At 34.4% G+C, this 23,767-nt stretch overlaps 2 protein-coding genes across 2 annotated transcripts in view; both read right to left on the bottom strand.

Annotated features, from left to right (window-relative positions):
- Positions 1-23,767, bottom strand: part of LOC111049113 (otoferlin) — a 314,833-nt gene that overhangs the window by 192,886 nt on the left and 98,180 nt on the right.
- LOC120352070 lies at positions 4,106-6,603 on the bottom strand. The gene is made up of 2 exons (XM_039431578.1): positions 6,119-6,603; positions 4,106-5,993 (listed from the first exon to the last, which is right to left on the bottom strand). Exons 1-2 carry the CDS (start codon positions 6,214-6,216, stop codon positions 5,540-5,542), a joined length of 552 nt encoding a protein of 183 aa, XP_039287512.1. The 5' UTR covers positions 6,217-6,603; the 3' UTR covers positions 4,106-5,539.

The following is a 23,767-nucleotide window of genomic DNA, read 5'->3' as shown; positions in this document are numbered from 1 at the left end:
ATAATCACATTTTCTCGAATTCGAGCTTATTTTTAATTTTGAGTGAAAATGTTACTGAACATTAATTGTAGAGATTCTCATGCTCAATCTTTTCCACTAAAAGTTTTTTGTTTCAATTGTATCTGAAGCCTGATATTGAGAAACTCTAAAATCAAACTTTGCATAGATGGTATGAAGAAGTCCATTACCTAAATACTTGGATTATTTTCCTTAAACTATCGTGTAGCATCCCACTATAAAGTCTCGTAGTTATTATATTTTAGATAAAGTAATTAATTGATATAGGATTGCTGACTGACGTACAAAGAGAATCTCACTATTCATCTCTTTGTAACAGAAAAAGAGTGGTCAATAAGTGTAGAAAGGTGAGCAGATATAAGCATCCAACGCGGTACGGTTGAATTACAGTTGATCCCACCATTCGCCATCATTTTTTAGTGATTTCAAGTGGAATGAAGTAGATAAAACCAACAAATCATTACCAATTTGTGGTACTGTTTGTGATTTGAAGAGGACTATAGTGTGTACAAAGGGGCGGTTTTTTCAGAGTGGATTTGTTGTTATTTTTTTTGTATATTTTTTTGTGGACTGAAATTGATTGGGAATTGAAAAGCTTTGACCAGAATGAAAGCTCGAAATCATGGCATTGGATGAGAATTTCATTTTTTAAAATGTCAGCAATTGAGTTGAATGAGAAACGTTGCGGATTTTTGTAGGAAATGCTGATAGTTTAGAGTGATTGTAACATAAAAATAAAAGTCAATTGACTTGGACTTGGACTTGACTTGGTGGATAAAAATAAAAGTCAATTGACAACACAAACCCATATCGCTGATTATAATTTACGCTATAGAAATAGAGTTCAATTACATAGACCTAGGCTTGAGCATAACAGAAGATTTTTTAGATATGTAGGTGGTACGCTTTACAATGCCTTGCAACCTGACTTACAGGAGTGTCAATATAGCCAAATAGTAAAGGCCATATTAAAAAAATTCATTGTTGCGATTGATGATACACAGTTGTTTTTATGAAGGTTTTCATGCTCGAAAGTTGATATTTTGTTTTTCATGTTTCATTTAGCTTTTGTATGGTTGGGAATTTGAATTATTTATGTAATTATATTGTGTCATAGCACTTACATTTTGCATGGCTTCATCTGTTGAGTGAAGAGTAGATAATCATCATTTGGAATGTGCTGCCCTCACAGAGAACTGTTTAAATTGCAATATGATTATTATTTTAGTTTCAATTTTTTTTTCTCTTGATTCTTTTTTGAAATTTGTAGTTTCTTAAGATTTTGTATACTATAATGTAAGACCTCTATATTCCTTCTTTCATTTTTTTCTATTCTTTGTTTGATCACTTTCTATTGTGATTAAATATACGAAGAAAAGGCCCCACACAGGATTACCTTTGGGGCTTCATTTAGACTATGATGATAAACATGTATTGTGCATGCGTGGGTGTTTGCTACACAAGTTATGTTATTTTATTTCAATTTGTTTGTACAATGTTTGTTTTTGGTCGAATAAATTATTATTATTATAAATTATTATGATTGTCCATTAAAGCAACAAATCTGTTCAAATTGAGTCCTGTTAACGTAGTTAAATGTATCACGTTAACGTTGACAAATGTATCATGTTTACGTCGATATACCTTGTATCATGTTGAAGTCGTTATTTTTTTCTTTTATTGACTTTTATCATGTTGACGTTTATATTTATTTCATTTATCGATTCAGTGATACACAATAATGGTGGGAGGACCAACATGGTATCTGTGAAATGTTTTCTGTCTAATCTTGGTAACCACCATGTGTATTGTGAATAATTATCCTTATCTTTTGTTATCATTCATTCATGTTGTAAACTCTATTTCTGTTATATAATAGTGAAAGAGTTCAACTGAACAATACTCTACAATAATTAGTCAGCAATAGTTTTATTCAACATCAGCTACAGTGTTAATGTTATACCATTCACTTTGCATTACGATGTATTACGCCAATGCCAATGTATATCATAGGTACCTTTTATCAGGTACGGTATTCTCACATACATTGTAAATCATTGATTATCCATATTGTGTAATTTTCACATCATTGACATTTCCAAGGATCATCACTCCGGATTTATTCATACGAATATAAATGAATAATGAATAAAAAATGAATAAAATGTTTATTTCCCCAAAAAAAACTAAAACTACAACATCAATTACACAAAATATTAGATAAATTACAATATTACATACAATAGTTAGTTACAAAAATTCTTATAATGTGTCCTCTACTTGTCTAAAATCTAAAATTTGTCTTCTCTAAAATCTCGACACTATTATGCTGGATTACTCCAGAATCCAGCAAGGCACTGAATCATTATGATCATGACTATTATTCATGATGATAATACTCACTTGGATGTGAGAGTCAAGATGGTGAGCTAGAGTTTAACAGTGATGCTAATCCTTTCAAATATGTCACAGTCCTAAGATGTCATGGAAGATTTGGAGCTTATATATTAGTGAGAAACGCGATTCAGATTATAAGGAATCCTTCTCAGGATTCTGATACTTCGACCTGATTTGAATGTAGCCAAGAATAATATCGAATTATAGTTTACAGATTGATAATCGAGAGACTGATGAATTAGAGACTAATTCATGCATTCATGAATTAATTTGATTACATGAAATCCAAGCAAACTACAAATACAAACAATTACATCCATCTATACAAACAAACATCAATTTATACTAACAAGCATCCATAAATTTGTCCAGATAGATTTTATTCACTCTGTTGTAGCGTTTCATGAGATAATCAAAACAGAATACAGAATTTTCAATTAATTATATTCAGCGGTTTCAGCTGTTGTTAAAGACTATCTTCAGATTTGTAGATAGTTTGTTTGACCCACATAGTCTAATATCTTATTACTTTCCTTGGCCTATTACCATAGGTAAGGAAAGTATTTCTTTCCGAAAAAAATTAAGGTACCCCAATTTCTAAATTTCTATACGTTTCAAGGTCCCCTGAGTCCAAAAAACTGGTTTTTGGGTATTGGTCTGTATGGGTGTGTGTGTATGGTGTATGTGGTCTGTGTACACGATATCTCATCTCCCAATTAACGGAATGACTTGAAATTTGGAACTTGAGGTCCTTCCACTATAAGGATCCGACACGAACAATTTCGATCAAATTCAATTCAAGATGGCGGCTAAAATGGCGAAAATGTTGTCAAAAACAGGGTTTTTCGTGATTTTCTCGGAAACGGCTCCAACGATTCTGATGAAATTCATACCTAAAATAGTCATTGATAAGCTCTATCAACTGCCACAAGTCCCATATCTGTAAAAATTTCAGTAGCTCCGCCTCATCAATGCAGATAGATTCCCAATTATCAGGCTTCAGATGCAATTGAAACGAAAAAAATTAAGAGGAGTAGATTGAGCATGAAAATCTCTAAAATTAATGTTCAGTAACATTTTCCCTAAAATTGAAAAAAAACCTTTAAATTCGAGAAAATGTGTTTATTCAATAATGCAAACTGTTGGCAACTGTTGATTCTATTAAACCATTCACTATGAAGAGATAGCAGACCTCATGTGTGTATCCAGCGTTAGTACCCTTACCAGCTGGCTCAAATCAGGAATAGTAGTTGAGGAGGTGAGAGTCAAAACTCACATGTTCCCAAAAGTTAAATTTTGGTAAATTCCAGAAAACTGAGATCTAATATGCCACTTATCTTTTTTTTATATGGACTTTTGTTACATGTAGAATCTGCCACAGATATGATATTTTCAGGCCTCATAGATTGAAAATGTTATAAATAGTTAAAAAATGAATTTAAAAATTGGATCATGTGAGTTTTGATGACAACTCTAGGAACATGTTGGTTTTGCAAATAAGTGACTTGGAACATGTGAGTTTTGAAGTGTAACCCTTAAAATAGTCAATAGGTGATCTGATAGTTACTTTTGTAAAAAAAAAACTACATGAATTATTGCAAGTTCAGAAGAATTTATATATTTTTATACACTGCCAAAACATCTCAGAGGAAATTTTTTGGGTTAGAATAACAATAATAAACCTAGACAATAAAAATTTGAGCTTGTTTATTATGAAGTTTAATATAAAAGTGGAAAAATGCTAGATAAAAGGATTCACAATAATAGAAATAGTGTTTATGATGACAATCATCATGAAAAATTATTTTGATTAAAATTGATTGGTCATTTTGATAAAATCATTTTGGTTTAGTAATTTTCTCCAGTATTTAATTCAGATTATCAAATTAGAACACCCATCCACAAATTCACAAACTTCTTCTTCAGGAACAGGTTCAGCAGAGGTGTTATCAATAATGCTGCGGTAAAACTCAAGTTGTTGATTCTCTCTCCAATTCGCTCCAAAATGATTTGTAAGGAGTTTTTCAACATCCTTCTTTTTTTCTAGTGACACCAAGTTCTTCTTCTCGATTATGTCAGGGTTCAATCCATTCATTAACACTCCTTTCTTTGTAAGGACCTGGCTCTTCCCCAAATCTGTCCGGTAAGTACTTTCTCCCCTTGTGAGAATGTTGGGAGTGCGTTTTGCCTTTTTGAAAATTATTCTTTTGGATTGAGAATTTGGAAGTTCCAGCTCGTTAGGTTTTTAAATTGTGACCGTGCCAATTTACGAAAGTCCCCCACCTCACAGTCAATACCAACTCTCTTCACCATTGCATATTCGGATATTATTTTCACGACATCCTCAGGCTTGATGATCTCTTCAATCTTTTTCATTCTACGTTCAATGTTTCCAAAAACTCTATCTGGGGGTAAAAAGCTATGGCCTGTTACCGGAAAAACCAATTCAACTTCTTCTATGTTGTTGGGTGCAAAACACCAGAGCCATGAGTGACACATGGCTACAAGGATAGAGTTTTTATTTTGACCCCCAAACCATCAGAGATCAGTCTCACTTTTTTATATAAGGTCAAATCAGTACTTCGCAGACAGTCAAAGACACATGATGAAATAAGGTTGGAGTCCTTTGAATACTCATTCTCAGTCCAACAGTAGGACGTTACTGTTGAAGGGTTCAATGGCCCTCTGCTGTGTCCCTTCACAACTGTAAAATTCTGAAAATAGAACTGGCGGCTGTAGTATGTTGATTGATCGGGTATCTTAGGAAGTGCCAAATTTTTTTGGCAATCAAATGACAATATTAAGATGTCATTGTCTTTTTCTTGAAGTTTTTTGTAAAATGCTTTGTAGCGCAGACGATGTACCCGTTTTTCTGTTAAGAGCTCATTTTTCTTCACAGCATCCATTTCACATTTGATTTTCTCTCTGAGGCTTAAACACGTAGAGCATACATCGGTTCTTGGCGTGCCAAAACCAATATTGTATTGTGTGTTGAAAATCTTTCGGAAAAAGGATAGTTTTACTGCCAAGTTTTTTTTTTTGATGAGTAAATTCTCCATAGTTTTTTACATTAAGATCACTGGGAAGATACTTTCGGCAGCTTCTCTCCCTACAATAGTGAGATTCAACACATTTCAATGTGTTGATAAAATTCATAATACTGATTTTTTGTGTTGAGTACTTCTCTTTCTTGCGAAACCCCTCTTCTTTCAACTACTTCACCATTTTTTTTCAACTCATTTGTGATATTATTGACACGAAATCGGGATACGCCTAGAATTGATAAAAAACTGTTCATACAGACTGGCACTTTATCTCCTGCTGTAGTTTTGACGAAATATTTTGTAGTCCTCAGTAGTTGTGATTTTTCTTTAGTTTTGTGTTCTCTTGATCTCCTCCTCTGAACGTTCTTTATTTCCACATTTCGAAGAATAAAATTATTTTGGTGTTGGCGTTCCGGGCGTTTGTAGAATAAACCATGGAATTTTTGTACGTCTCTCATTGTTAATGTGCGGCACTGGAATGCCCCAGTAAAGTGGTTGCATTTGGGGAATTCTGGCATCTGTGATGGCTTGTGTCTGGAACAGAAAGAAACAAATTTTACCTTCTTGTAAAATTGTTTCCTTCTGATCAGTTTTGACAGTGTATAACTCAAACATTAAATTTTATTAAAACAGTATAAGAAAAGTGAGGTTAGACCTACCTGGCAATCTTTTCTTTCGTGCGTTTCCATGTACTTTTGTCAGGAGTTTTCTTTGTTGGTTTTTCACCATCTTTGATTGGAACTACAAACTCTTCCATTACTGAACTAATAATTGGTAGAATGGAGTAGAAATTAGAAGAATTCTATCAATAACTACTGCTAACAATCACAAACTATCAGCTTTGTATCCCACTCAAAGCAGACGACAGACGGACAAAGAGCAGATAGCTGGCGCACGATTGGTCGAAAGTGATCACATGACCTGCTAGTAGCCGTTATGCATCAAAACTTACATGTTCCTTTGGATCATGTGAGTTTTGCTACTAACCTCACTTTTTGTCATTAAATTTGAATAAGAACAAGCTGGTTTTGTTGTAAACCAATAGCATAGCAATGTTTAGCTCAAGAAGAAGAACAAGATGACAGTGCCATCTCAATTTCGCATTTTTTGGAACATGTGAGTTTTGACTCTCACCTCCTCACTTGAGATGCGCGGGAACACTAGCGTCAGGTGATCAATTTTCATAACGGCAAGGAATGTTGTGTGAGTGCGCCACACCAGATTTTTTTTTATTTTCTCTGAGATCTTCAATATTCCCATGTGAAATTTCACATTAATGAAACACGTTATTTTTTCAACATAGAATCAAATGAATATTCGTACAAATTCATGAAATACTAATTTGTGAATGAAGCCCTATCCGAATGGTTTGATTAATCATCATGAAAATTAAATCTTTTCAGTGAGCAGGATATGAGCTCAGGTGGGTACGAGCTTAATGAATGAGTTTGAATCGAGACGGTAGAATGGATTACTGTATTCAATTAGAATCATGATTTATTGGACGATATTAATTTGCCTGACCTACAATAATTCATTCATTTGATTAGGGTATGTATCTGATCTGACAGTGTATTAATCAAGGACTTAACATAGGTACTCAATTAATTTTGAAGTGTATTTACAAATTCTATTTTTCCTTGAACCTTATTCAGTTTATCAGCTCATATTTTTCAAAGCTCAGTCAGAAAGATCAGTGAATAAATTAAATTAAAATAAAATTTTCATTAAACATTCCAGAATACGTTCACTTGCAATACCTCACTGCGATAAGCATTGCAATTTTCATTGTGATATTGAGTAGAATCGGATAATATGTAATCTTGGTAACATCGGTATAATATATTCCAAGTATATAGTATATATGACATTTTTAAGTATATGTATACTTATGTATACGTTTGTACGTATGTATATGTTTAAGTATATAGTAATGTTCCAAGTGGATTTAAAATGAGAAATCTCAAAATAATAGATTTCCATCTGTAGGTGTCATCATTTTCCTGTATTTGATACATAATATGATAGACAGGGGAAAATGGGAAATGAAGAACATACCGGTGCAGTAGAAAGTTGCGAAAATAAATTGTTTCGCTTTTATTTCTATCGTGTTCCATTCTTTTCACTTGCTTATACGTAACCAATTTCTCTTGTTCGCAAATCTCACATTCTCTCTCACTTTCTTCTCATATCTGCGAAGTGCGTTTCTATCCATCAAATTTTTCTCTGCTTCTGGCGTTCAATATGATCCGGTTTACTGGTCTGAATCTGTGTTACTTGTAGAATATAAGTAGTTTTACTTTCCTTGTCCTATTACCATAGGTAAGGAAAGTATTGCTTTCCGAAAAAAATTAAGGTACCCCAATTTCCAAATTTCTATACGTTTCAAGGTCCCCTGAGTCCAAAAAACTGGTTTTTGGGTATTGGTCTGTATGATTGTGTTTGTGTGTGTGTTTGTGTGTGTGTGTGTGTGTGTGTGTGTGTGTGTGTGTGTGTGTGTGTGTGTGTGTGTATGAGTGTATGTGCGTCTGTGTACACGATATCTCATCTCCCAATTAACGGAATGACTTGAAATTTGGAACTTAAGGTCCTTTCATTATAAGGATCCGACACGAACAATTTCGATCAAATGCAATTCAAGATGGCGGCTAAAATGGCGAAAAATGTTGTCAAAAACAGGGTTTATCGTGATTTTCTCGGAAACGGCTACAACGATTTTGATCAAATTCATACCTAAAAAAGTCATCGATAAGCTCTATCAACTGCCACAAGTCCCATATCTGTAAAAATTTCAGGAGCTCCGCCCCATCAATGCAGATAGATTCCCAATTATCAGGCTTCAGATACAATTGAAACAAAGAGAATCAAGTGGAGTAAATTGAGCATGAAAAACTCTACAATTAATGTTCAGTAACATTTTCACCTAAAATTGAAATTTATTGTTGATTCTATTAAATCATTCACTATGAAGAGATAGCAGACCTCATGTGTGTCTCCAGCGTTATTACCCTGTCACCAGCTGGCTCAAATCACTGAATAGTAGACTTGAGATGCGCGGGAACACTAGCGTCAGGTGATCAATTTTCATAACGGCAAGGAATGTTGTGTGAGTGCGCCACACCAGATTTTTTTCATTTTCTCTGAGATCTTGAATATTCCCATGTGAAATTCCACATTAATTTAACACGTTTTTTTTTTCAACATAGAATCAATGAGTATTCGTACAAATTTATGAAATAATTTGTGATTGAAGTCCTATCGGAATGGTTTGATTAATCATCATGAAAATTAAATCTTTTCAGTGAGCAGGATATAAGCTCAGGTGGGTACGAGCTTAATGAACAAGTTTGAATCAAGAAGGTGGAATGGATTACTGTATTCAATTAGAATCATGATTTATTGGACGATATTAATTTGCCTGACCTACAATTCATTCATTTGAATTGGGTTTGTATCAGATCTGACATGGTATTAATCAAGGGCTTAACATACTCTATCAATTTCGAATGTGTATTTTTCACAAATTCTATTTTTCCTTGAACCTTATTCAGTTTATCAGCTCATATTTTCCAAAGCTCAGTCAGAAAGATCAGTGAATAAATTAAACTAAAATCCAATTTTCATTAAACATTCCAGAATACGTTTACTTGCAATACCTCACTGCGATAAGCATTGCAATTTTCATTGTGATATTGAGTAGAATCGGATAATAATATGTAATCTTGGTCACATCAGTATAATATATTGTTCCAAGTATATAGTATATATGACATGTCTAAGTATAAGTATACTTATGTATACGATTGTACGTATGTATATGTTTAAGTATATAGTAATGTTCCAAGTGGATTTGAAATGAGAAATCTCAAAATAATAGAGCTGTATCTGTGGGTGTCTTCATATTCCTTGTATTTGATACATAATGTGATAGACAGGGGAAAATAGGAAATGAAGAACGTACCGGTGTAGTAGAAAGTTGCGAAAATAAATTGTTTCGCTTTTATTTCTATCGTGTTCCATTCTTTTCACTTGCTCATACGTAACCAATTTCTCTTGTTCAAAAATCTTGCACTCTTTCTTTTTCTCACTCTTTTCTTCTCATATCCTCGAAGTGTGTTCCTATCCATCAAATTCCTCTCTGTTTTTGGCGTTCAATATGATACAATTTACGGGTCTGGATCTGTGTTACTTGTAGAATATGAGTAGTTTTTCATGGAGCAATGGTAAAACAGAGAAGTAGAATATAAGTAGTTTGACATAGAGCAATGAAATACAGTGAAGTTTAATATTCTCTTGTTATATTACTGATCTAGATAATAATTCTATTAGTAGAATAGAATATTTAAAGTCCTACTGATACTTCAAATCAAATTACAATCTAGTAATCATAGAACTATGATCGATAATTTAATGAACAATCAATCATTCCTCTTGCTCTCACTCTTGCGTTTTTTTTCTTCTTTTTCTTCTTTTTCTTCTTCTTCTCCTTCTTCTTTTTCTTCTTTTTCTTCTTCTTCTTCTTCTCCTTCTTCTTCTTCTTTTTATTTGTCTTCTTCTTCTTTTTCTTCTTCATAGACAAGAGATCTTCATCTGGCATCCTGTCTGAAGTTTTACTTTCTGACATATTGATTGTTTGATTAATTAACCGATTTGATTACAACTACCCAATTGATAGATTCAATATTGACGCTCTCTCTTTCAAAGTTCTAATGGTCACAAAAAAGCCAAACAATTTTCTTATGATCATCTCATGATGAAAGAACGATTCATCATTGACAAAAAAATACCAAAATTCCTCAATTACGCGAAGACCATTTGCATGCTTAATTCAAGTTCACATCCGCCTCATAATGTAGATATTTCATGCTCTAGGCGAGGAATGAGCATGTCTATGTGATATGTATTGCAACCTACATAGCCATGTTATATACACCATGCTCCACTTATGATCATGAAGCTATGTAATGGACATGAACACATGATATTCGCAGGCATATATATAGTTATATATCGGTCTTATGAATATAGTATTTGTAGGAATGTGTACGTATATTGTGGATATGAACACATGATATTCGTAGATATATACTGGTATATAGCAGACATGGAAATATGGTATTTGTAGGAATATATAGGTATGTATGTATAACACATGTCTGAAAGCTTGCTAAACACAAATGAATAAACATCAGACTTTGAGTTTGTATCTGAGCCAGCAAGCTGAAAGCAGCATTTGAACAAGCCAATGACGATCTGCTAATGAGCTGTTAAGTCTTGATCACACAGACCAATAAGCTACGAGATTTGGTAATCCATGAATCTATGAGATGGATGATTCGGTCTTAAACTGGATTAAAACACTCTGAGTTCAATCAGATTGCATGGTTAGTTAGGTTGTCTAGTCTAGAAAGGTCTTGATTGTCTAGGTCTAAGTTGTCTAAGAGAGGTTATATGATATGCTCACTCATATTGCCTTTTTTGCTCATTTAAAATTGAAGATTTACTAGTAGTTCTGTGAACAGTAGACCTCACGCAGTATTCTCATCTACAAGTACCAGATGTCAACTGTTTTAAATGTTAAAAAACTCAGTTCACGTTTGAATTTGTATTTCATAATTATGATATAATTCATCCAGTTCCGTGATTATCTTTCTATCTGATGAAAATTAATTTTTTACAATAAAAAATATTATAATTTCACCAGCATTATTTAGTTCATTTGTTTATTTTTATTCACCTATTAAATTAGTTTTTTCGAATGTGAGAATATTGATACTGATGGGCACGCATAATAACACCCTGACTGCAAAACGAAATATTGAAACCAAAAACCTTAAAGCTGCGATTAGACAAAATTTATTAAAAAAATGTTAATAACTCAATCCTTTTAGATTATATTAGATTGAACATAACTTATCATACACAATCATGATGAACATATGTGTTTGTCAACTTCCGTTCAATCTAATAGAATCTATAAGGATTAAGTTATAACCATTTTGTTAATAACTTTGGTGTAAACCCAGCTTAAAGATGCATACCTCTTCAATGTCTTTGAAACTATAAACCTTATACAAATACAGTAATAGACTGGCTTCTCCACACATCTGTGTAATCACTTGTCAGCTGATTTATGGTGAATAATTCTATAGTCTGATTTTTACTTTCCTTGCCCTATTACCATAGGTAAGGAAAGTATTGCTTTCCGAAAAATATCAAGGTACGCCAATTTCTAAATTTCTATACGTTTCAATGTCCCCTCAGTCCAAAAAAGTGGTTTTTGGGTATTGGTCTGTATGTGTGTGTGTGTGTGTGTGTGTGTATGTGTGTGTGTGTGTTTGTGAGTGTGTATGGGTGTATGTACGTCTGTGTACACGATATCTCATCTCCCAATTAACGGAATGACTTGAAATTTGGAACTTCCCCTATAAGGATCCGACACGAACAATTTCGATCAAATTCAATTAAAGATGGCGGCTTAAATGGCGAGAATGTTGTCAAAAACAGGGTTTTTCTCGATTTTCTCAAAAACGGCTCCAACGATTCCGATTAAATTTATACCAAGAATAGTAATTAGTCTCATATCTGTAAAAATTTCAGGAGCTCCGCCCCATCTATGCAAACTTCGATTTTAGATTCCCAATTATCAGGCTTCAGATGAAATTTAAACAAAACATTTTGAGTGGAAAAGATCAAGCATGAAAATCTCTACAATTAATGATCAGTAACATTTCCACCTAAAATTGAAAATAAGCACTAAATTCGAGAAAATGTTAGAATTTCAATTGCAAACTGTTGGCAATTGTAGATTCTATTAAATTATTCACTAAAGAGATAGCAGACCTCGTATGTCTCCAGCGTTATTGTCCTGTCACCAGCTGGCTCAGATCTTTGTTTATAAGTAGACTTGAGATGCGCGTGCACACTAGCGTCAGGTAATCAATTTTCATAACGGCAAGGAAAGTTGTGTGAGTGCGCCACACCAGATTTTTTTACTTTCCTTGCCCTATTACCATAGGTGAGGAAAGTATAGCTTTCCGAAAAAAATTAAGGTACTCCAATTTATAAATTCCTATACGTTTCAAGGTCCCCTGAGACCAAAAAAGTAGTTTGTGTGTGTGTGTGTTGTGTGTGTGTGTGTGTGTGTGTGTGTGGTGTGTGTGTGTGTGTGTGTGTGTTGTGTGTGTGTGTGTGTGGTGTGTGTGTGTGTGTGTGTGTGTGTATGTATATATATGTGTGTGTTGTGTGTGTGTGTGTGTGTGTGTGTGTGTGTGTGTGTGTGTGTGTGTGTGTGTGTATGAGTGTATGGCGTCTGTGTATACGATATCTCATCTCCCAATTAATGGAATGACTTGAAATTTGGAACTCAAGGTCCTTACCCTATAAGGATCCGCCACGAACAATTTCGAACAAATCCAATTTAAGATGGCGGCTAAAATGGCGAAAATGTTGTCAAAAACAGGGCTTTTCGCGATTTTCTCTAATACGGCTCCAACGATTTTGATCAAATCTATACCTGAAATAGTCATTGATAAGCTCTATCAACTGTCACAAGTCCCATATCTGTAAAAATTTCAGGAGCTCCGCATCATCAATGCAAAGTGTGATTTTAGATTCTCAATTATCAGGCTTCAGATACAATTCAAACAAAATATTTCAAGTGGAAAAAATTGAGCATAAAAATCTCTACAATTAATTTTTGTGACATTTTCACCTAGAATTGGAAATAAGCTCGAAATTCGAGAAAATGTGTTTATTCAATAATGCAAACTGTTGGCAACTGTTGATTCTATTAAACCATTCACTATGAAGAGATAGCAGACTTCGTGTGTCTCCAGCGTTATTGTCCTGTCACCAGCTGGCAGATCTTTGAATAGTAGACTTGAGATGCGCGTGTACAAAAGCGTCAGGTGATACATTTTCATAACGGCAAGTAAAGTTGTGTGAGTGCGCCACACCAGATTTGTTACTCTAATATTGGCGTATCAAGGAGGCTCCTTTTTTCCTTTTATATCCTTGGAATGCAAAATTTCCAAAAAACCTTGTATATATACGTCGACGCGCAATTTGAAATGGAACATACCTGTCAAATTTCATGAAAATCTATCACCGCGTTTCGCCGTAAATGCGCAACATATAAATAATTATATAAACATTAAAACATTTAAACATCAAGAGAAATGCCAAACCGTCGACTTGAATCTTAGACCTCACTTCGCTCGATCAAAAATTACTGAACTCCTTTCTTTCCGAATACCTCCAACCTCATCCAAATTGGGCTAGAGTTGACTGTGAGTATATCTCTGATACTACGCTTAAAGTTTATTGAAAGCTCATAAACAGCTGTTGTTGAAGGTAATCTCACCAAACCTTGCAAACAAATCAAATTAAATGGTTTATACACTTAAAATGAACAAACCATTTACAAACAGCCCTTGTATTAGTGGATGAGAACTTATTATTTTCTGGATATGATAGAAGACAGAATAAATAGTATTAGAGAATCCCGATTCCTCATTAGTTATACTGTGGCTTTATATTGATCTGAACCTTTATATCTCCATAGAAATACGTTAAAACCATAAATAGGCTCCTGTTCCAAGATTCAGTTGGTTATTCATTCAAATACACAATTTTTCATTCGTAAATATTTATCAATGAATCGTTTCACAGATAACTTAACAGAGTGCCGGTTTAACTTTAATCGTAATTAATTCCACGAGCACCAATCAGAGAAGCCGTCTTTTTCGAAAAAGCAAGCCTTTTCTGATTGGTTCTCATGAAATTAATCACGATTAAAGTTTAACTGGCTTTTAAAGTTTAACTGCAACCTGGCCGAGGAATCACACCAAATTCGTTCTTTGATCAAGTCTCCCCTATTCAGTTTTTACTTTCCTTGCCCTATTACCATAGGTAAGGAAAGTATTGCTTTCCGAAAAAAATTAAGGTACCCCAATTTCTAAATTTCAATACGATTCAAGGTCCCCTGAGTCAGAAAAAGTGGTTGTTGGGTACTGGTCTGTATGTGTGTGTGTGTGTGTGTGTGTGTGTGTGTATGAGTGTATGTGCGTCTGTGTACACGATATCTCATCTCTCAATTAACGGAATGACTTGAAATTTGGAACGTAAGCTCCTTACAATATAAGGATCCGACACGAACAATTTCGATCAAATGCGATTCAAGATGGCGGCTAAAATGGCGAAAATATTGTCAAAAAAAAGGGTTCTTCGCGATTTTCTCGAAAACGGCTCCAACGATTTTGATTAAAGTTATACCTGAAATAGTCATCGATAAGCTCTATCAACTGTCACAAGTCCCATATCTGTGAAAATTTCAGGAGCTCCGCCTCATCTATGCAAAGTCTATTTTAGATTCTCAAATATCAGGCTTCAGATACAATTTAAACAAAAAAATTCAAGTGGAATAGATTGAGCATGAGAATCTCTACAATTAATGTTCAGTAACATTTTCACCTAAAATTAAAAACGTTATTATTTCAATTGCAAACTGTTGGCAACTGTTGATTCTATTAATGGTTCACTATGAAGAGATAGCAGACCTCGTATGTCTCCAGCGTTATTGCCCTGTCACCAGCTGGCTCAAATATTTGAATAGTAGACTTGAGATGCGCGGTAACACTAGCGTCAGGTGATCATTTTCATAACGGCAAGGAAAGTTGTGTGAGTGCGCCACACCAGATTTTTCATTTTTATATGGAACTGGAAGATTGATTCTCAATTTTGGATTTGAACAATCTTTAACCCTCTGAGTTGGACGAATATTTTCATAAGCTCTTAGGAAAGCTTATTTAAACTCAGCACCCCGTAGATTTTTTTAAAAATTTCAAAGTTTCAACGAATAACTGATCACTAGCTTCGAAACTCCTGAGATAAATCACTATCGCTTATAGTTTCCCATAGTTTCTGATACTATCACTCGACACTTGACCCATGAAACTGTTCTGTTGAAGCCGAAAGATCTATCTGCAAAGTTTGGTTTCCGTAAGTGCAGCAACTTTTTATCTCGACCAACTTGATAGACTTGGCTGCTGTGTTGCCAGTCAGAATAAGTATCACTCGCCCAATCCCAAGTTGAACCCGAGTAGTCTATCCAAGCCAATCTGGAGTCTAAACTGCTCCAACTTGGAAGCTGGGATCATTTAGCCGCGGCGTGTAAGGAATTCTCGTCGAATTACAGTAAGATTCAGTTTAGAATGTCAGTAATCCTTGTGATCAACACCATTGCTTCCCGTGTTTAACCTATGCTGACAGTATGAATGGTGTGTGGATCTCGTGGGAAGCAATTGGGAGCAAGTATTTGAATCGAACGGAGTTCTTGCAAGCTTCATGCTGTACAAGTATGTGGCTTATTACTGGGATAAAGATGTGGCTCAGGGATGTTTTATAATTGAGGCCTAAAAAGCAGTCAAAATTGGAATGTGGTGGTATTGAAAAAAGGTACAATTATTGTAATCGTTTGCCTCATTACTAGGAATAAAGTCTTAAACTGAAGTAAATAAATAAATAAATCAATTTATTTGTTCATGAAAAACATACAAATAGGTTGAGGATATGAGATATTCTTGAGCATATTAAAATTTCTCAATATCATACAATAACTACATTTTTGAATATACTTATGTACTTAAACAAGGAGGAGACAAATTGAAAACAAGTATCATATATACCTATGTATGGTTAATACAACTGGAACAAAACAATTACGAATTGAATAAGGAGCAGTGGTAGTAGTCTATTTAGTAGTGGACACCAATTATTAACATTATTATCTTACATTATATCACATGGAAGAAAAATATCACAGATTGAATTACATATCACAAATCATTTCTCTTATCTCTAAAGACTTCACAATGTAAAGAAAAACTCTATTTATCTTCTCCTCTGAAAGATTTGACAACAGTACCATCAACTGTCCTCATTTAACTTTATTTTGGTAAGATTTACAAAAAATTGAATTCTACAGCATCTGTACATAGGACAGCGCAACATAAAATGCTCCAGAGTTTCCAACTCTCTGTAATTACATATAGGACAATTCTTGGAAGAGTCTATCCATGTTCCTCTATCTTGAACAAATACATACCCCTATCCGATGCAGGCGCAGCTGAGTTAAGATTCTTGTTCTAGCAAAAAGTCTTAAAAATTCTGAATATTTCTCAGAAATATCTGATAATGAGATTTCGAGTAAATTTTGAAGAGATAATATATTGCTATTTCAACTTGGTATCCAGACTTTTCTATGGACTTCCCACTTGAACCAACCAGTTCCCCGATAAATTAGCTCTACCTTCTTCACTTTCCGCCAACCTAGCAAGGTAAAGTGAAGTATTAATCTGAAAGTATTCAAGCCAATGAAGATAGGAATGTGGTATTGGAATAAGGATCGATTATTGCGAGCGTATATCTTCCTATTGAGATTGATGCCTGTATGGCAAAGGTGTTGGAATGAGGTTACGAAATGAGTATTTTTGTAGAAGCTTACAAACTGGGAATGAGTATTTAAATATCAAACGATGTATGACCATCCAATTCCAAATTCTTGTGAATGTAGCTAAAAAAGTGTGATGAAACCCCATAGATTGTCACAGAAGAATTTAAATTCTCTTAATTGAAATGATAACAACGGCCAATCGCAAAGGATTTTGAAGATGGAACTGGGATACGAGTGTCGAACAACTCTTATAAATCTATGTATCTGTATTAAAGAATTCCGAAAATGAATTATATATGAAGCCAATGAAGATAACGTTCTATTAGGTGATAATAATATCAAGCTTATAGTTGAAATAAGATAAAGTGACGATGTTCAGTTTTCTCAGTTTGAACTATGGCAGTGTTTACTTACCCTAAATACGATTAATTGAAGTTAAAGAAGAACAGGACTCACCTAGAAATAAAGACAAAATGGTAGTTAATTTTTTATGAAATAGAAATAAAAATATTTGAGTAGTGAAAGCAAAGAGTCGTGAGAATTTCCAAGAAAACAATCACTAATTCATCAGATATTATACGATGAATTAATTCACTAATTGAGTTCCTAACAGCAACATCCCACCTATTTGAATATTTCCAACAAAATTGAATTCATACAATGACGTAATAGCATCAGCCAATGAGAGCGCGTTGTGGGAGTGGACTTCCAACAGGCAACTGAAGCGTACTCGTACGTGATTGGTGGACATAGTAGGCTTCTCAGCTGACAACAAAACTGTCATTGACCAATATAAATTTGAGAGAGGCGTTCCCGTTAGCAGACTGCTCGTCTCTGCAGTGATTATGTTCTTTTTTAATTGCTTAGTTATCGAATTATTAAACTGTTACCGAATGGGTTACTAAATGGATTTGTTGTTTGAAGGAATGTAGTCTGGATATTCTGATATCGCATAACAGTATGAAGAATATTGATAAAATACCCTTTTCCACTTTTTAGTTTATTGTTTCAACTTACATAACCAAGATACCTAGGTACCTATCAAGTTTAAACTAACAGATTGACAGTTGTACTGTTGTTGATATCTCTCATCAACATATTGATTTTTTGATAATTCTGAGTCTTGTTTTAGTATTTTAATAATCACAGAGTCAAGGTTTCATATTGAAATTGAATCTGCAATTTAGTGATGATTTTGTCTTAATTGACCGAGCGAAGTGAGATCTAAGATTCAAGTCGACGGTTTGGCATTTCTCTTAATGTTTAAATGTTAATATGTTTATATGTTGCGCATTTACGGTAAAACGCGGTAATAGATTTCATGAAATTTGACAGGTATGTTCCTTTTTAAATTGCGCGTCGACGTATATACAAGGTTTTGGAAATTTTGCATTTGAAGGATAATATAAAAGGGAAAAGGAGCCTCCTTCATAGGTCAATCGCGCTAAATTCCGGAAATCGATGTATGACCATCCAATTCCAAATTCTTGTGAATGTAGCTAAAAAGTGTTTCAAAATAATTTAAATTTCTTTAAATTGTAATGAAAACAACGGCCAATTGCAAAGGATTTGGAAGATGGAACTGGGATACGAGTGTCGAACAATTGTTTATAAATCTATGTATCTGTATTCAATAAGTGTTGAAATGAATTAAATGTGATGTCAATAAAGTGAACGTTATATGAGTTAATAATTCAGCTTATGGTTAAAATAAGATATAGTTAAGATGTCAGCTGCTTTTGTTTGAAATCATCACAGTGTTTACTTACCCTACATACGATTAATTGAAGAAGAACAGGACTCACCTGGAAATAAAGACAAAATGTTAGTAACTTGTTCATCAGATAGAAATAAAGGAACTTCAATGAATATATGAGTAGTGAAAGCAAAGAGTTGCGAGAATTTCCAAGAAAACAATCACTAATTCATCAAATATTATAAGATAAATCAATTTACTGATCGAGATCCCAACGATTATATCCCACCTACTAGAATATTTCCAACAAAATGGAGTTCATACAATGACGTAATAGCATCAGCAAATGAGAGCGTGTTGGGGCGTGGACTTCTACCAAGAAGCTGTAGGTGATTGGTGGACGTAGTAGAATTCTCAGCTGATAACAAAACCGATATCCACCAATAGAATTAGAGAGGGGAGATTCATAACCAGACTGCTTGTCTCTCCAGTGATTGTGTTCTTTTTCAATTGCTAAGTTATGGATTACTAGACTGTTACCAAATGGGTTACTAAATGGATATGTTGTTTGAAGGAATGCAGTTTGGATATTCTGATATCGCATAACAGTATGAAGAATATTGATAAAATACCCTTTTCCACTTTTAGTTATTGTTCAACTTACATAACCAAGATACCTAGGTACCTATCAAGTTAAACTAACAAATTGACAGTTGTACTTTTGTGATATCTCTCATCAACATATTGATTTTTTGATATTTCTGAGTCTTGTTTTAGTATTTTAATAATCACAGAGTCAGGTTCATATTGAAATTGAATCTGCAATTTAGTGATGATTTTGTCTTAATTGACCGAGCGAAGTGAGGTCTAAGATTCAAGTCGACGGTTTGGCATTTCTCTTAATGTTTAAATGTTTATATGTTGCGCATTTACGGTAAAACGCGGTAATAGATTTTCATGAAATTTGACAGGTATGTTCCTTTTTAAATTGCGCGTCGACGTATATACAAGGTTTTTGGAAATTTTTTATTTCAAGGATAATATAAAAGGGAAAAGGAGCCTCCTTCATAGGTCAATCGCGCTAAACTCCGGAAAGCGTTATATGATAATTAAATCTAAGCATGATCTGATCAAATAAATAGTTAGTGTATTAGTGTAGATGTGCTTATGGTTTGGGACGTCGTCAATAAATAGTTAGTGTATCAGTGTAGATGTGCTTATGGTTTGGGACGTCGTCAAATAAATAGTTAGTGTATCAGTGTAGATGTGCTTATGGTTTGGGACGTCGTTATAACTGCGCGAGGTCTACTGTTCACAGAACTACTAGTTAAGACTAAGAAACTGTGGAATATGATTAACTCGTTTCTCATTTATTTATAAGTACGAGTACTTGTGATTTGAATTAACGTATATTATAGAGCCTAGATGAATATAAGAACTAGAAAGTAAACCACTTTTCTATTATTTTAATTTATTTTCATATTAATTTATTCTCCTACTACTCCACTATAAGTACTGTCACTGTCAGTATCTCTTATAAATAACGTCAACACTTCCCACTTAAGCAATGCTGACAGTTATGATTGAGTTCCACTTGAATAATAACACTGAGAGTTAATAGAATATTACAATAGAACGCTAAAACTCACTAGAATCTCATTTCAAATTTTCTAAACTGATGTAGCATTTGTCTAACAAAGCAGAAATGTTTGTTAAAAACAAGAATCTGCTCTGTAGATTAGAGCATTTGCTTCGTAGATCAGAGCCTTCTTTGATCATTAACAACGCCAATCAAAGCTTGTGACTTTAAACTCAAAGCCAGTCATTACCAGTAGATTATGTCAGCTCCAACGCTGAATTCTACAATTCTATCAGTGGCGGAGTGTTTGAAGTCTAAACTGATATAGCATTTGTCTAACAAAGCAGAAATTTTTGTTAAAAAACAAGAATCTGTTCTGTAGATTAGAGCATTTGCTTCGTAGATCAGAGCCTTCTTTGATCATTAACAACGCCAATCAAAGCTTGTGACTTCAAACTCAAAGCCAGTCATTACCAGTAGATTATGTCAGCTCCAACTCTGAATTCTACAATTCTATCAGTGGCGGAGTGTTTGAAGGGTTGTCGGATGTGAACCCATTTCATCTCGACGGCGTGGAGTCATTACTGCGGCCTCAGCATCATTGAGCATCGCTGTAACCGAAGAACCCTTCAAGCCTTAATTATCTTTGTCTCTCTGGGCGTTAGTTTTGTTGCAGGCTTTATTCGCGCGACAAGAGAGAGCATGAGAGAGAGCACAAAAGAGTGATTGTGTATTAGAGAGAAAGAGTGTGAGTGTGAGATACTAGATAGGGTCGGGAGTGTATTAGAGGAGAAGGGAGTGAGAGACTGTGATAGACTAGATAGGGTGGGAGAGTATTAGAGGAGAAGGGAGTGAGAGAGAGAGTGCGAGACTGGAGAGAGTGAGAACGTAGGAAAGGTTGTGGAAAAGGAAGTTTGGGAGAGAAATTGGAGAGGATGATGAAAAGAGAGTTTGAGAGAAAGAGTGAGTGAGAGTGTTTGAGGAATAGGGATAAGGAAGAATATACGAGAGGAAGAGAGAATTGAAAAAGGAGAGAAAGTGTTGCAGGTGTTGGAAAAATATAGGTATATATTCCATTGTCAGTTGTTACAAGGCTTTTCACCTACGGTAACATGTTAGATCGTCCAATAGATTACACTTCGAAGATGAACTTTTTTATAGATGCGATACAAAATATAGGGTTGATATATTTGCAAATTATAAGAATAATAAGTTCCAAAAAAATAATTCAATGACACATTGTGCAAATAGATTTATGGGAATGATTATCATAATATCTACGAATGAATGATAAGTGATAAGAGTTACGAGTTCCTATCGATTGTATAAAACATTTTATAATAGTATAATAGTTTCAATATAATATACATCAGTATAATAATTCAATATGCGGTTGGAAGGATATAGATTTATATTCCAGTCTCGACATGAATTCGACTCTGTAGATAATTTAGATTTATCTATAATATATATATATATATATATATATATATATATATATAATATATATATATATATATATAAAAGCGAAATGGCACACTCACTCACTGACTGACTGACTCACTCACTCACTCACTCGCAGAACTAAAAATCTACCGGACCAAAAACGTTCAAATTTTGTAGGTATGTTCAGTTGGCCCTTTAGAGGCGCACTAAGAACGGATTTGGAAAATTTTAACTCTAAGGATGGTTTTTAAGGGTTTAAAGTTCGTCTTTTAGCATGTATATTCTTCTTATTCCAATCTCTTAATTATAATTGAAATGTCCATACCATATGTTAATATAGAACTATAATCTAGAGAGAGTACCTCTTCCAAAACAGTTGTTAACTGGTAACTAAATTAATAATTTTAAGGGTTAGCATTAAGTTGAGTTGACTTTGTTAGGTTGGCACCAAATTGAAGATTGAAATGCATTTATCGCGGAAAAATTGATTGGGCACTGCTACTTCAATCAGAGCTATTCCTGGGAATATTATAATATATTACTAGCCGTCAGGCTCGCTTCGTTCGCCATATCCGTTTAGCCAGAGGTTTAGTCTGGACCCCCGACTGCATCGTCCTAACATATGATAAAAATATGACATAAAATTTCAAATATGGTAGGCATGTTCAGTTGGCCCTCTAAAGGCGCACTAAGAACGGATTTGGAAAAATCTCCAAGCTTTATCGAGAATAAATAAATAGAAAAATGTTCAAATTTAGCTCAGCTAGGGTGTAATAATGTTGCGTTAGAAGGAATTTGAAATAACGCCAAAGATACGCCCAAAATTAGGTTTTTTGCGTTTTCTCAGCTCTTTCATCAAGTAATAGACAGAAAATGTTCAATTTGGTACAGAGGTTTAGCTAGGGTTTGAAATTTCTTTAATAAGATGACTTTGATATTTCATCAAGATACGCCCAAATAAGCGTTTTTCACAGATTTTCTGCATTTCTCAGTAGGCTACTTTGACTTTCTGATGGAATGAAGTATGCTCAAATTGAAAATGCAGGCGAGCGAAGCGAGCCCGCTGATCTCATTTTTGGACGATTCAGTCGGGGGTCCAGGGGGCAGAGCCCCCCGGCTAGACGGATATGGCGAGGGATCGAGCCTGACGGCTAGTTTAATAATATATTAAATTTGCATTGATAAAATTAATATTCACAATCCACGAACCCTCAAATCTCATTCCTTACTCCAAGAAAGTGTATGATCCAGTTAACTGTGTAAATTTGTGAGTTTTTATTCTTTATCCAAGGGTTTTGAAGAATGAATTAATTGAAAAAGTTAATCGACAACATTTCCTTCGAAATCATCACCTAGCACATGCTGCTACCTATTGGCTGAGTTACAAACTGTCGACCAATCAGGAGAGAGAGTGGGCGGAGTTGAAAATATTTCTCAAGTACTGCCGTCTACCGGCACAAACCCGATTTCGATTACAAACTGTTGCTCAACTAGAAAATGGAAGACAAAGTTGAGAAATCTAGGAAATAACAGTAATAATAGACAGTAATCAGTGAGTATAGAATGTATATAGTATTACATTCCATACTCACTGATAGTAATCGGCTTGAGGTAACAAGAAATCGGCTTGAAATTTGAAACATGAACGACCTATTAATACCATGGAGTAACTACTCATGCTATATTTTCTAGATGATTTTATCTAGTTGTTTACTGTCTTTAGAAGTGAATATCGTAGCCTATACATGCTATGTATTACTGGACTGTAATGATAAATAGTGTTATTGAATTATGTGAAAGTATGAGACTGGAAACAACAGATGTTGAGGAACTTTGACAAGAAATAACTTATATAGAAAGAGAGAGATTGAGCGAGAGAGATAGAAGAGAAAGAAATGAGTGGTAAATGAAAGAAATAAAGAGTATGTATGTGAAAGAGAAAGAGAGAGAGTGAATAGCAAAGTTAAAATCATCACCGTGTCTTTGTCCCCTCAAAACTTTTGTTCACTGCGAAACTTTTGATTAGCTTTGTTGCGCTGCGCTGAGGTCCAGTCAGCCCAGTCCCGTTTGGCGCTAATAACCGCCCCAATCACAACCCGCCACCAAATTAATTCACTCCAACAATGAATTCA

This window comes from Nilaparvata lugens, chromosome 6 (assembly GCF_014356525.2).
Source record: "Nilaparvata lugens isolate BPH chromosome 6, ASM1435652v1, whole genome shotgun sequence".
Lineage (NCBI taxonomy): Eukaryota > Metazoa > Arthropoda > Insecta > Hemiptera > Delphacidae > Nilaparvata > Nilaparvata lugens.
This window is presented reverse-complemented; position numbering and strand designations above follow the sequence as displayed.